Source organism: Pithys albifrons, chromosome 1, assembly GCF_047495875.1.
Source record: "Pithys albifrons albifrons isolate INPA30051 chromosome 1, PitAlb_v1, whole genome shotgun sequence".
In the NCBI taxonomy this organism is placed as follows: Eukaryota; Metazoa; Chordata; class Aves; order Passeriformes; family Thamnophilidae; genus Pithys; species Pithys albifrons.
In genome coordinates, this window is record NC_092458.1 from 116,416,537 (window position 1) to 116,431,875 (window position 15,339).

Below are 15,339 nucleotides of genomic sequence, written 5' to 3' on the forward strand. Positions count from 1 at the left end.
AACGTGACTTGTGAAGCATTTTGCACAATGGGCACCTCCAGCTTCTCAAGGGAGACAGAACTTCCCCAGGCCTTTGCTGAGGGCTCCCAGTCCTAGGAGGAAACATGTCCCAGTGGATTCTGGACATAGAGGGGAAATAAAAGAGTTTGTTTACACAGGAGAAGCAGCACACTCTGGCCAAAGGTGCATCCCAGGCTGCTGGGTGGTGCAAGCACCACACTCAGCACACTGTGAACACCTTTAGCACCTTCTGAAATGCCACAAAAACCCACTGGATGGCTGTGCCCAACACTGCAGCAGGGAGGTGGGGAAGAGCCTTCCCAGGAATGGTTTAGCTGTGGGCAGGAGGGAAGCTATGCCAACACTCTGCCAACTAAAACAACCCAAACTCTCAGAGCCATTCAGAAAAGCTGGTGCTCAGTTTGAGGCACAAAACATTGAGAAAACCCCAAACTAACGTCTGGAATATCGGAATCATAAAATCCTGGAATGGCTTGGGTTGGAAGGGACTTTAAAGCTCATCCAGTGCCACCTCCCTGCCATGGGCAGGGACACCTTCAAGTACCCCAGGTTGCTCCAAACCGGCCTTGGACACTGCCAGGGATGGGGCAGCCACAGGGAAAGGAAAGGCATCACAGTTAACCTTCCTAACGAGCCAAAACACTGGGAAGGTTCAGTGTGGGGATGTGTCCCTGCTCACAAGGGCTCAGCAGGGTTAATACCCTGCTCTTCTCACAGCAATGCACGTCAATGCAACTCTGGGGCACAGGGCCCACTGGGTGAGCTTATCCTCAATAGCTCCATTCCTATATTCCTCCTTCAGGCCTGACTTCCAACTGTGTTCTGAAAAGGAAACGAGTCCTAGGCTTGTTTGAACAAGTGGGCAACACCTGCTCCAGCACTTTTGGCTTTACTGTATTGTCTGGGGCTTGGGGCTTGTTCTTTGAGCCCAACCTAAAGGCTTAGGGGAGGAAAAAAAAAAGGCCCATAACCAGTTTCGGGAATTAAAGAGAAAAAGACTTCATTCATTCCCTCCTTTGTTTTCAGGAAACTTAGCCCAACATTTCTTTGTCAACGCATCATGAAAAATGCAGAAAATGCAAACACACAGGCGGGATGGTGCTTCAAAGGGAGAAGGTTCAGCCCTGCTTTGGCTCCCAGTTTCTCCTGACCCAGCCTATATTCTGGGATATTTCTGTATCAGAGAGCCTGTTTTACTGGAATATTTAACAAGCCGGGAACAACACTGCTTGCCAAGTATAATTTGTTTATGCAAGATTTCCAGAATCCATCTTTTCCTCTGCAGAAATCTGCTGGAAAACTCACAGGGAAGATACTGAAGTGCCATAAAGAGAGACCTGAGCAGAGCTCAGCACTGCTGGGCTCCCACCAGACTCCAGGGATGTTCCCATAGGAGCAATTTTTCCTTCAGCATGTGCCACTTAAACACGATGCATCCTCAGAAAACTGAAGAGGGTTTTATCTGCCGTGGGTGATTTTCCCCAATTAATTCATTAAAGGACCTTGAGGGGAATGTTCAGAGGAATGGCACATGGTGTGAGCAGATAAATCACATCCCCATTGTACCTGTTTTCTAACTCAGTATTTATGCCAAGTATTAAATAACAACACTGAACACGGTTTTTAACACCAATGTGAAATTGAAAATAACAAAATGCTGTTAATTTTGTTGTCTCTTTTGCTGTGCCAAGTGTGACAGGTCGGTCAATTCCTACAGAAAGGTGTCACTCACAAGGAGCTGTGCTGGAATGATTTTTAGGGATGTACTCACCAAAGATGATACACAATGCACTGGAAGGGGTTGGAATTTGCATACAGAGAAGAATAAATCAGAATAAATCCCATTTACTATCATGACAGCAAACTATAAATCCTAATTTAGCTGATGGGGTACCAAACATTGACATCCTGGACTAGATTGAGCATGAAGCTGTGATTGATATCACACAAACTAACTTGATGCTTCAGCAGCAGCTTAAAGTCACTAAGATGTTGTTAATTAGACCAGCCTTAAACTGTGAAAATTCCACCAATATCTTCCCAATCCATTCAGGTGAAGAAACACTGACACAACAGCCATCCAGCTTTTGCAGGCTTACAGTGCCTTTCATGAAAGAAACCACGAGCAATTCTATGTGCCAAGTCAGTAAATAAAACTAGATTTAGAAGAGTAATAATTCCATTTTTAATCAAGGCAAATGGCAGAAATAATTAAAAATTAATAATCGTTAAGGAAGCCCAGCAGAAATATTTGTTGGTTTAAATTAAAATGGTTTTGCATTGGACTAAGAGTTATATTTAGAATATTTTCAGTGCTTTTTTTAACTAAAAACAGCACAGTCCAAGGTGCACACACCTCCCCCAGAATACGACTGTCTGCACCAGTCTGTGAGAAGCTGGAGGCACAAATGGCCATTTAGTGCAAAATCTCCTCAATTTCTCTCAGGACCCAGGAGAGCCCAGCCCAGGCACGTGGGCTGCATCTCTCCCATCTCTCCCACCCCTCAGCTCCCAGGGATCAAGCTCCTCACACACATTTATGGGTAATCCTTTGAGCACTATCACACTGTCACAATGGAAATTAAATAACAGCTTTCAAGTGTAGCTATTGAGATAATCACACTCCGAGAGGGAAAAACCAGCAAGCCCCAGCCCCCAAATCCCCATTCCCAGCAAAACAGCAATGCCAACAGGTAGCATTTCACTCTGTGCTGCTGAATAAATCCCATGTCACACAATGCTGTCCCATGGGGATGAGCCATTTTCTGTCATTAGTCTGATGGAATAACCTGCAGCACTTCCATGGGGCATGTTCATGCTCCCGTTGGTTTCTCTGCACTTGGTGCCATTGCTTATTTTATTATTATTCAACATCACTTATTATTATTATTCAACAAGATTTTTGGAGAACACTCAGCTCAGATGGGAGGGGATGTTTTCCAAAGAAGGGCACATGTATTTAATGCTGAGGCCCCTTTTTTTTTCCTTAAGTTTTTGAATTCTAGAGGATTCTGTTCAACTGCAAGCCAAGAATTTCAGCAGGCAGCACCCTGGCTGTCTGACAGCTTTATTAGTTTATTCAGTTGTGAAGCTTAAGCAGAGCTGTATCTCACAGAGAAGGTACTAGATTAGGGCTCCACTCTCCAACTTAATTCCACGGATTCACAGGCAAGTATCTGAAATCTCCCTGTGTCTCGAAGCTCCTTTTTCAGGCAGAGAAATTCCTTCCCAGTACCACTGAAATGAACCCAGAATAAATTACAGACTCCCAGAGCAGTTTGGGTTGGAAGGGACCTTAAAGATCATCCATTTATGCAGGTGAGGTGTTCAAATATCCCCTCAGACAGCAGGGACTGTGTTCAACACAGCACAATTTCATCAGAGCATCACACACCACAAGCTCACTTTGCTTCACAGCAAAGGCCTCTCTAAAATGAAGTGAAAGGCATCACATGCACCTCCTTAAGAGACAACCAGAATTGGGCTGACACCCAGCCTTGTGGGGCCCACTCAATTACCTTGAGATAATATTGCAATAAATTGTAGGTCAGGAATGGTGGAATATGAATCCCTGCCCTCCAGCACTCATCTCCTCAGTTTAAAAAAGAGGCTGCACAAAGATAATCCTCTTACTGCTCTGTCCATTTTACTAGCAGAGGCTCCAAATGTGAAATTTGGTCCAGCTTGAGCAACAAAACATGATTTTCATTTCCCAGCTGAGACTCTGAGGAGCTCACCAAGCTCCAGGAGGGGTGGGCTGGGTCCAGCCGGGAGCACCCACCAGCTCTCCAGGCTTTTGAAAGCACTCTCAGTGGGAAGCTGAGGAAGGGGCTGGAGAGGCCCCCACACAAATGAATTAATTTCTGAGACCTCTGGAGAATTCAGTTAAAAACCCCACAAACATGGTGCCTGGTGCAAATGGGGTTGTGAAAAGCAGGAGCTGCCAGGAAGGTGTGAAGTTGCCATCTCTCCCTTCTGTGCCCAGCTCTGAATAACAGAGCCATGACTAACATCTCATTGCAGATTGCAGCGAGGCAAGACATTTTATTGCCATTTAGACAATGAATCAGTAGCTCTGGGAGGAATAAAAACCTCTACAAGTTGTTGTCTTCATACATCCAAATACAGATTTTTTTCTTAAGAGAATTTATAAAAGGGTAACTTTATATACCTGCTGAAAATGTTCCAATCCTTAATTCCTTCTCATCAGTACTACATGCTGCTAAAACCTTGAACCATAGAGCCACATCCTGAGTTGGAAGAGACCCACGAGGCTCATCCAGTCCAACACTCCAACAATCCCACCCTGTGCCTGACAACAACCTGTCCTCTCTTGGATTTGCTCTCCCCATGAATAATCCAGGACCAAAGCAGGTTACAGAAAAGTCAGTGGAAGCAACAGATAGGCAGAGGTTTCAAAAGTCTGATGCTGTTCCCTTAAGTGATGCATTTAGAGGCTCAGTGAGCAAAAAGTGCATTAAAATTTCACGGGATTCCTGTGCAGAAATAGCTCTCCACAGCTGGCTGCCTTCAAGTGAGATGCACACTCTGATGAGCAGGTTCAAGATTGCTCTGAAGAAGGTGAGTATCTGCTGCTTGTCTGCAATCTCCTGTAAGTGACAGGTGAGCTGTGCTCCTCCTAAACCTGCTGGGCCATCTCAGGCACAGGGTGGGCACCCTGAAACCTTCTGGGAAAAGGACAGCTGGAGCAGGCTCTGGTGACAGGCAGGATCCAGCCCCTCTCCCCCAGGAACCCCCAGAGCTCAGACCAGGACTCAGTGCAATGGTGAATGTATTTACAGGGGCTGGCAGGTCTGTGTCAGCTGGACCCCAAATCAACTCCAATCAACTTCAAGGAAATTCCTCAGACTTCTTGTTCCTCTCATAGACTACAGCTCTAGGCTAAAACTCCTTCAGGTAAAATGCATTGGAAATGTGCAGACTTCAGGGGGAGATTCAGGTTGGACATGAGGAGGAATTTCTGCATGGAAAGGGTGGTCAGGCGGTGGAAGAGGCTGCCCAGGGAGGTGGTGGATCCCCATCCCTGAAGGTGTCCAAGGCAGGACTGGCCGTGGCACTCAGTGCCCTGGGCTGGGGGACAACATGGGCATCGGGCACAGGGTGGGCTGGGTGACACCAGGGGTCTTTTTCAACCTCAGTGATTCCATAATTTTGTGAAACACAAGGTTTCTTTGTTAGCTGTGAATCCCCATGAGCCCAATCACAGCTGCAGGTGCACCTTCCCTTCAATGCCTCTCTTCCCAAAGCATCCAGCCCTTTTCTCTCAAAGGTGCAGCTCCAGCAGCCCAAGTCCTGCAGAGTTTCCTCTCCAAGCCAGGCTCCAAAAGAATCCTTGATTTCTCTCCTCCTTGCCCAGAAGCACAAATCAAAAGCTCACTGTGGTCAGCACCACAGTCTTCTCATGCCCCTGGACAGCCACATTCTGCTTTTTCCCTATATTGATTCATGTTCTTTGGAAATACAGACTCCAGTTGCTGGACAGCCCATAAGGATGTGCAGCTGTGCCCTTCTCTTGCCCCAGCCTCCTGCTGCAAAAAGGCTGGAGGTCACATTTGAGCAGAGAGGCACTGGCTGAGCTGGGGGGGAACACCCAGCCTGGCAAGGAGCTCCAGGGACTGCTCAGTCTTCATGGAACTTTGGACACGTATATGAATTTACCAACTCCAGGTGGATCAAAACAAATGACTGCATCTGCTTCCTCCTGTTTTTAATTTCCCTATAAAGAAACCCTCCATAAATTCCAAATTTGAAGGTGTGCTCAGGTAACCATGTCAAACATAAAGCCCTGTATGAAACAGTAAACAGAAGCTGAAATGTCATGCATTGATTCAGGTGCCTCCAGGAATGACAGCTTGAAGGAACATATCACATAGTATGACTTTCCAAATTTTTAAAAAACAGGCTGGTAAATTACAGTGATTTATCATTCCACAACAAAGTACACACACACACAAAAGTGCTTTCCAGAAAAAGATTGCCAAGCAATCATCCAGATGTTACTAAAGCATTAATTTGCTAAAAAATAAAATAAAGTCAGTGAGGAAGTGACTCCCACTGGCTTTGGTTCTTTTTGTTATAATTTTATCCTGCAGCTTCTGGATTCCACCTGGAGTCTCACACCCTGGCTGTGTTTCTGGGGCCTATGACTGCCCATCTCACACCTCTTATGGCAGTGCCACAAGAATCGAGCAAACTTTCCTCCCACTTAATGGGAAAAAAGTCACCACAATTTCATTCTTGCAGTATGCAAAGATTTAAAAAAAAAAAAAAAGAGGCTCCTTTGTTACTGCCTAAAAAGAGCACATGAGTGGTTTTCCACCAAAACAACCTTTGGCACAAATTACACATCACTGACAGTGAAGTCATGGGATGCCTGACAAAAGTTCTCATCACCACTTTAATTCACTGCACTAACCTGCAGGATCACTTCACAACCACACACACCCCCAAACCTGGAGCAGTAAATGCTTCAACTCCTGTGGCTCTGGGTGGGCAGGGATGGATGGGTACAGAGGGGCCTCACCAGAGGGATCCCCTCGCCAGCAGAGCTGGGAAGGGCTGGCAAAGGGATGTGGGTGCCCTCCCCACACTGAGGAGCAGGGGGCACAGCCAGCAGGCTCAGGCACAGCCTCTGCTCTGGGTCTTCCAGCTCTGCCAGTGCTCATGCAGAACCAAGGCATGGGTGAGGACAAGGAGTCCCCATCCCTGGAGGTGTCCAAGGAATGATTGGACACAGCACTCAGTGCTCTGGGCTGGGTGATACTCAGTGCTCTGGGTGACAATGACATCAGGCACTGGCTGGACTCGATCTTGGAGGTCTTTTCCAGCCTCAATGATCCTGGGATTCTGCGAGGTGGCTGCACCCAGCAGCTTCCCAGCTCCCTTCCCAGCGGTGGCCTTGCGCAATGGGGAGGCTTTGTCTCCATTTCACTGTCTGAGGGCCTGGGGCACACTCTGGATACACCTTCCCCACCCAGGGTAATGCAAATGAACAGCAAGCAACTCCCAGCTGGGGAGCAGACAGCAGAAGGTTCTTTGTTTTCCCTCTAAGCTGAGAACTAGAGGGACTTGACTGCAGGACCTCAGAGGGCTGTTTGCTCACCTGGAAAGTCACAACATTGCATTTTTCTGAGTGCTACAGCACGTTCCAGTAGGAGTTGCAAGGTCTCCCCTCACCCAAAGCCAAGTTTCTGGGAGGGAATTTCAGCAGCCACAAGGCAGTGTAAGGTACACAGGGCAATCCTGGCATGAGGGGCTCTGTGCATCTTCCAAAAAAGGTGGAGGAGGTATTAATGCAAAATCTACATGCTTTCCTTTTACTTCTCACCTCTGCTATCATACAGACTTCCAAAAAATGCTTTCTAGCTTCAGATAAAGGTCTGGAAACTTCCCCAACCCCTCCAGCTGCAGCTCTGACCTGCTGTGCCCCACGCTGACAACATCCCCAATCACACATGACCCAGCACCTACGTGAGCAAGGTTTGTGGTCAGGCCCCAGCCAGCTGCCAGAGGTGCTGCTCACCACCTGTAACCCAGGAGCACCCGTGGCAATGCAAGGAACACAATTTATCCTGGACCATTCCTGCTGAAGGGGCACCACGGCACATTCCTGGGCTCCTCCTAACGGCAGGCACAGGGTGCTTGGCCATTTGCTACACCCCGTTAACATCCCTGTGATGAGCTCTTAATTACCCCATAATACAGAAACACAATCATTAAGGTTGGAAAAGACACCTAATACCTCCAACCATAGGGCATCTGGACCAGACAATATGAGAACATGCCAGTTGAACCACTGCTGCTTTCCCAGCCTCCAGCCCCAGCCCTTGTCCTGGGAAGACCCCGAGAGGCAGAGAGGAAGGTGGGAACTGCCATGGGCACTGACAGCACCAAGACCATGGAGCCTGCTGGGGCAAACCAGGCACAGATCCCCTTCCCAGCACCAAGCTACACAGGACCCCTCAGCCTCCAGGTGTCCAGATGCACATCCTGACTAATGGGCACCCTCCCTACCCTGGCTGGGATCATTTATTGGCTTAGCTTTACCAGGGCACTTTAAGCAACCTGAGAACATCACATCCCAACTCATATGAAAAGCCTAATTGGAAGTCTCAAAAAGCAATTACACTAAAAGCACTGTGCAGTGAATCAACAGCTACCTGTCTGCCCACAACACAGCCCCACAGGGCTGTGAGAGAGGACTCACACATGGGAACAACACAACAGCTTCCCCCTGGAAGGAACAGGGCTTGGGTAGCTCTCACAAACACTGTCCCCCTCCCTCAGGTCCTCTGCCACCATCCCACCAAGACACAGAGAGCGAGTTGCTGAGCCAGGGAAAAGGATGCTCACGGTTGTTTCCAGTTCACTTAAAATTTGAGATGTCATAACCAATAAAAACTACATTCTGGTTCTAGAAATCCTTAAATCTTACATGCCCTGTGCCTTGTGAGGCACCATAAAAACATCAATACCTACGTGCTAACTTCCCATTCCATCCCTGCTCCTGCACTGCTTGTGGCACAGCTGGGCTAATCCCACTGCCACTGCTCTGCATCCTGACCTCCTTAAACAACCCCATGTGAGGATGTTAAAACACTCTAATCTATAAATAATGTATTCCCCTCATCCAGCAGTGGATTACTGGGCCATAAAACTCCCTGGAATGCACCACAAAGTCGCCAGTTTAATGAAATAATACCGAGAAAGACATCAGCAGAGTCATCCTCTTTCTTGATGAATTCTTGTAAAGATTCAATGCTGCCATTACTTCTGCTTTGCATTTTTCATTAGAATTAATTATTTAGAAGCTGGCATTTTATTCTAGCAAACTTTTTTTTTGTCCCTCACCAAAGACCCTCTGTTTTTTGAGGTCACACCGTGGCAGAAGATCAGTACTAGGTAACCAATCAGAGCCACAGTGAAGGGAAGCAACAAGGTTGTCCCTGCTGCCATTCCCCACAGGGCATTGACACACATGGTGAGGCCACACTTCAGACCGGAGCCAAAGTGTTGTCCCAAGCAGAGAGCTCCCATTTCTGTCCCCTCATCCTCCCAGCACAGCTTCTGGCAGGAGGATGTCCAGCCATTCCCATGCTGGGCTAGTCCAGGTCACTGGTCTGGCAGGAAATGAGCTGTATTTTCCTCAGGGGTCATTTTCAAACGACCATCACCTACAACTCAAGCCACAGCGTGTAACTTCATATAAAGATAAATGAGTCTACCCCAAACACTGATGTCCAATAGACTCACTGCCACTGCTGTGATGGTTTAAAATCAATGCCTCTCCTCCACACCAATTCCAGCAGGAATCCTACCACTGATTTCCCTGAGCAAAAGCACAAAGCTCAAGCAACTGCTTAAATGATGCAAATTTGTGGTTTGGCAGACCTTTTTTCCAACAGGCATTCTGGAAAAATAAAGTGTTTCTGCCTCAACACAGGTTGGAACCCTCTTAAAACCAGGCACACACCAGGCCTGCCACAGTTGGGCACTTGATCCCTCGGTTTCATTTACCATGCTTAGCAGAGCAGTTTTCCACAACTTTTTCCTAGTGCACAGATCACTTTTAACTCTGAAAGGACGGGGAAAAAACAAGCAACCCACTGACACCCACAAAACCTGCTCCCTTCGTTCCACGGCACCGATCACAGGTGGAAATTTAAATCCCTCCTGCAATATTAAAATGCTGTCAGAGGGATTAACAGCCACCTTGGCAATGGAGTTCTGGGATATTAAACAAAACTGTTTAAGCAGCAACGCTTCCAACAGATACAGGGTGACTTAATTCCCCAAAAAGGTGCACATTATCCTTTGCCTCTGCCCGGGAGGATTACTCATGTCAGTGTGTCGCTGAGTCAGGGCTGAACCCTGTCCGTGTCAGGAAACAATCCCGGGTCTCTCAGGAAGCAGGAGCCAGATCTGACATTCCCACAGCAGCTCTGAAGACATCAGGTCAGGATGGAGAGCCAGGAGAGGATGGAGAGAATCCCCCAAGAGCAGCCAGCGGCCAGGGGAAGAGCAGGGTTGGGAGACAAGGCTCCCCACTTGGTGATTAGTCCTAATGCTTAGTCACAGTAATTGCAGGGCCAGGGCTCTGTGCTCACATTTCCTGTCACCAACCCAAGAATTAGGCAATTTAGATTTCAAGATAGCAAGCAGTATATAAAATAACTTGATGAGCCGTGGCAGGAGTAACAACGAAAAAAATTAGCAACCTGATACGGCAGAGATTCCCCCAGTCCCAGATCTGCAGTTACCAGATCTCCAGCAAGTGTGAGACCCCCAGGCCAGCCTGCCCACCCCCCAGCACTGCCCACCCCCCAGCACTGCCCACCTTGCTCAGACACCCAACAGAGTGTTCCATTCAAGTCGAAACCTTCCACAGGGCTCATTTTCAACAATTAAAGAGCATGGCAACCTGTAATTACTGAAAATAAAGCCAGACAGCTGCAGAGGGGAACATCTTTAGTAGGTAATACGATACTACATTTTCTCTCTTGGGGAATGGAGCTGGTGAGTCCCCATCTACCACTCAGTCAGTTTGAACCCTCTGTGCCTGCACTGAGCAGTGCAAGCCCAGGGAAAGCAAAGAACTCTTGACAGCCCAACTAAATGCGACTCAGAGAAAGCAACACCTCTGTCCACGCTGGGGTAAGGCAGGAGTTGGGAGAGGAAAGCCTTACAGGGCTTCCTGGGCACACGGTGCCTTAGACAGCACAACACTACTCCCCCAAACACGTTTTCCCAGCTCCAGCCAAGCTCCAGCCGCTCCCACTCCCCTGGCCCGGCACACACAGGGCAGGCAGGGCTCCTGCCCCCTTGGAAGCCTCTTACCGCTCATCATCAGCAGCACAAACATCTTCTCCTGCTGGACTTGCCAAGCCCCAGCTGCCGGTAACACAAAGGAGGAAGCGCCAGCGTTTCATTCCCCTTCTGCTTCAGACTGGGTGTAGCTTGTTAAGTTTCATGCTAAAATGAGATGGGTCAATTGGGTGTGTTTGAAGGTTTGGGGTTTTGCCATCCCTCCCTCCCTCCTCCCCTTCTCCCCTCCCTCTCCTGATTAATTCCTCCCGTCACAGGCTTCAGACGAGCTGCCACTCAGCCCCGCTGGCTCCTGAAATCTGAATTCCTAAGGACATCCCTCCGGGGTGACTTTAACTCAGCAGCGCTGCGAGAGGAGCCAAGAGCTAAAATCCCCAGTCAGCCCCCAGAGGCGACTGCACCGCATCGTCCCGGGGACTCTGCCGTGTTTGCAGGGAACAACTCACCAGCAAGACACAAAATAAAGCTCTTCTGATCTACTCTGCACCTTCTGCTGCTGCCTCGGCTCCCTCCCATCCCCGAGAATTCCCCCTGGGTCTGGATCCTGCTGGTGCTTCTGTAGGACCAGCAACTGCCTCCCACTAAGCTGCCCACAGGTGCAGAAGGGTTTCCAGGATCAGGAATTGCAGGGAATTAAAAATTATGTGGAGATCTGGTTTTACTTAATTCACTACTTCCACATAACTGGTTCTGGATTAGGATTTGAGCAGCAGCATCCTCCAGACCAGGGCTGGCTAATGGTTGCTATAAATAAGAAATACCAACACAAAACCCAAACCATCTGTGTTCATTCACCCAATTCCCCCACCTTGACTCTGCACCACATATACGGGACAAGAAAAACAGGTATGAAACTACTCTGGGGATGAAACAGAAAACACAGTAAATATTTTTTACAAACAGGAATCAAATTAATTAACAAATTAACATTTACAACTCTCTGTGATACTTCACTAACACAGAGTATTGAGCAACACCCAACCATTGCAGTCCCACCCTCTGCAGTGACCACAAGTTGGGAAAAGGACAAAACCATTCGTAAAAGAACAAAATAAAATGGCCAAAGGTACGTGCAGGAGCCAGTGCTGGACACTGCAAGGATTAAACTGCTGTAGTGAGGCTCCACATGCCCAGGTGCTGGAGCAGAGCATGGGAGGAGATGGTTCTATTTTGGGACAGAGATGAGATAGTCAGGGAAGCAATTTGATGCAGCACCATCACCCTCACACCCCCACTATCAGGAGCAGACGTGCAGGCTGAGCTGCCTGGCACCACAGTGAGTCTGAGCCCACTTCAAACAGCACCTTGGCTTTAACTTCACATCTCAGATCTGCAGCCTCAGATGTTTCTGATATACCCACCCACGCTCAGAGAGCACCACGTCCCTCGTGACCACAGGCACACCTGATAAGCACCAGAGACCTCCACCCTGACAGCAGAAAAGGGTTGAAGGAGGGATGGGATTAGACATACTGTGTCGACTGGAAAGCACTGAAACAACCCATCCTCAGCATTATGGTTCATTTAAGCCCTGAACGAGCAAACCACCAGCTCCTTCTTGCAGGGCAAACAAACGGGAGGGAAGTTTTCAGTGCTGGGAACCAGCAAACCCCGAGCAGGCAAGCAGGTTTGACGAGCCACGAGTGACTCAGAGAGCTACAGGGGCTGCTGCTGCCTGCCTTGGGGTTCACTTGGGCACGGCCACCTCCAGCCCATCCCAGCAGGCACAGCCACAGTCGGTGCCATCAGAACGGCCACGCTGTGCACACACACACGCACGCGCACACACACACACAGGGGTGCAGCCCCGCGGCTCCCACGGACACACAGCAATGACACCCTGTCCCAGAGGAGGAGCAGGTGCTTACTACAGCAGATCTCAGTGATTGTTCAGCCTTAGAGGTGTAAAGGCTGCACACGCCCTTTGGCCGCCAGCACCACTGGAATTGTCACTGCAGTTTGGGGCAACTTTTCCTGCTATCTACAGCAAATCCTTGGCATGGCCACAGCTTCCAGGAAAACATGAACATCAGTGAATCCCAAGTCTCTCTGACCACCTGTGGGTTTTAAATCCCAGAATCATTCAGGTTGGAAAAGCCCTCCCAGCCCATGGAGCCCACCCTGTGCCCAATCTCCACCTTGTTCCCCAGCCCAGAGCACTCAGTGCCACATCCAGTCATTCCTTGGACACCTCCTCCCTGGGCAGCCCCTTCCAATGCCGTTTTTGCATAAAGAAATTCTTCCTGATGTCCAGCCTGAACCTCCCCTGACACAACTTGAGGGTGTTTCCTCTCGTCCTGTTACTTGTTCCCTGGGAGAAGAGCCTGACCCCCACCCAGCTCCCTCCTGTCAGGGAGTTGTAGACAGTGAGAAGGTTCACTGCAGGTGAGTAAAAGAAAAGCAGAGACTTCCCCTTCCCATCAGGACCCACAACACCAGAAAAAAAAGCAGCAAGCAATAAATAAGAAACCTGATGTATGGAAAGGGATGCTCAGAGGGAGAGGCAAGAGAAACCATTCCCTCCCCAGCCCTGTGAGGAACGAGACACAAGGCTCCCAGGGGAAGCTGGGCTGGGACAGGTGATCCTGCAGGGCCCAGGATGCTGGGAGCAGGTGGCCCTGGCCACTCAGGGAAGGTGTGGAGCAGAACCTCCCCGGGAGCCCTCGCAGGCAGTGCCACAGCCTGTCGGCTCTTGCCTGCCACGGGAGAATAGGCACTCCCAGCGCCCGGCAGGCCTGACACAGCTGGACCCACGCCTTTGGATGTGGGCTTCCCGAGGGCACACCAGCCAGCCTGGACAACTGGAGAAACCTTGGCACTCTCCTTCACTGAACAATTAGTGAAGAACTACCAAAACCTGTTTTAAGACAGCCCTGTATATTCTGCCCCAAATGGGCTGCAGACAGTCAGGTCCTGAGCTGGGTAACTGCAGGGGCTGTCAACTCCAGGAGCTTGAAGACTTGGCCATCAGCTAAACCCTGCAGCTGGACAGGGCACTGAGCCTCCCCTCCTCAGCTGAATAAAGAGGATACCAGTGTCAGCAGGATGAATCCCACCAGCCTGGAGAAGAGACAGGGCAGAGCTCATCAGGGTCTGCGGCTTCCTCCCAAGGGGCAGCTCCGAACTCTGCTCCCTGGGACAGGATCCAAGGGAATGGCTGGAGCTGTCTCAGAGGAGGTTTAGCCTGGACATTTATAAAAGGTTCTTCCCCCATGGGGTGGTGGGCACTGAACAGGCTCCCTAGAGCAGTGGGCACGGCCCCAAGGCTGCCAGAGCTCCAGGAGGGTTTGGACAATGGTACAGGGTGGGATTGTTGGGGTGTCTGTGCCAGGCCAGGGGTTGGACTCGGTGATCCTTGGGATATTCTGTGATTCTATGAACTTTCCAGGGAGACCACAGGCTTGTCCAAATACATGGAAATCCTACCAAAGAGCCCAGAGGAGAAAGGTCCCACAACACAGCACTTCTCCATGGTGAGAGAAAGGGAGGGGGAGTCCCATCAGACACAACCTCGGTCTGCATCCTGCATAAAGCTGTGTTGATCAACCCTAATTAACATCCTGGCCCTCTCACACCCTGGCACACCTGCTAATTAGCACACAGGAGTTAATATCATTTTAACAATGGATTATCACTTTGGGCAGAAAAAAGGGAGTCACTTCAGCACTGACTCAGCCCAAGCGCAGCAGAAAGGTGAGATATGAGGAGCATCGGCCACACTCCACAGCAAACTCAGACCGTATCTCTTTAACTGCAGCTTACCTTACAAAGCCAAGGTGCTTCAAAAATTCATGATTGTATCTGTCTTATTTTTCACCTGTGAACACAGGTGGCCTTGGAGAAGCGTTCTGTCTCCATCATCCAGACAACTGGAGCCACTCCAGTCAGCCTGCAAGTCCTTGTAGCCATGGTGGAGTTCCCAATGGGATTATCATCTACTTTGATCAAGCACGTTTCAGGACATGACCTGGGGCCCAGCAGCCACTAATGACCCACAAGAACAACCCCAGGGGAACACCAAGGTGCTGATGCCCAACCCCAGTTCAGGTGCTACTCCAAATATCCCATAAGCACAGACTAAGCTGGCAGCGCTCACAGGCACCAGGCACATGTTCCTGGGACATTACAGCCCTTTTCCACATAATGCTGTGAACTGCAGCCCTATAAATGTGACCTGGGCTTCACAGTTCAAGCCAGCCCTTGCACATCACTGTGGATGATGTGGCCAAGCCATACTTTCACTCTGGTAATCCCCCTCCCCTGGAGGCAGCAGCTGGTGCCTGTGCAGCCTCATTCACCTGGCAGGAGCAAAGGATTGTCTCTAGTTTGACTTGACCCATCTTGCACTCAGTCATAAACTGAAGAAGAAATTTGACTTACCTTCCTTTTTTTTTTTCAAGAAACCTCAACTTTGTAACTGGATCTCTGATGCAGCAGCTCACAAGAGGGCACTGGTGGAAAACCAAGGCTTCA

At 49.3% G+C, this 15,339-nt stretch overlaps 1 protein-coding gene across 5 annotated transcripts in view; it reads right to left on the bottom strand.

Annotated features, from left to right (window-relative positions):
* TIAM1 (TIAM Rac1 associated GEF 1) overlaps positions 1-15,339 on the bottom strand; it is a 131,866-nt gene that overhangs the window by 94,188 nt on the left and 22,339 nt on the right. For 3 of the 5 annotated variants that reach the window (XM_071564544.1, XM_071564515.1, XM_071564525.1), the window contains exon 1: positions 10,879-11,056. The exons of the other annotated variants lie outside the window; for them this stretch is intronic. In XM_071564544.1, the coding sequence (XP_071420645.1) occupies positions 10,879-10,903 (25 nt within the window). In that variant the 5' untranslated portion in view covers positions 10,904-11,056. Of the gene's footprint in view, positions 1-10,878; positions 11,057-15,339 lie in introns of those variants that run through there. 5 annotated transcript variants of the gene reach the window in all.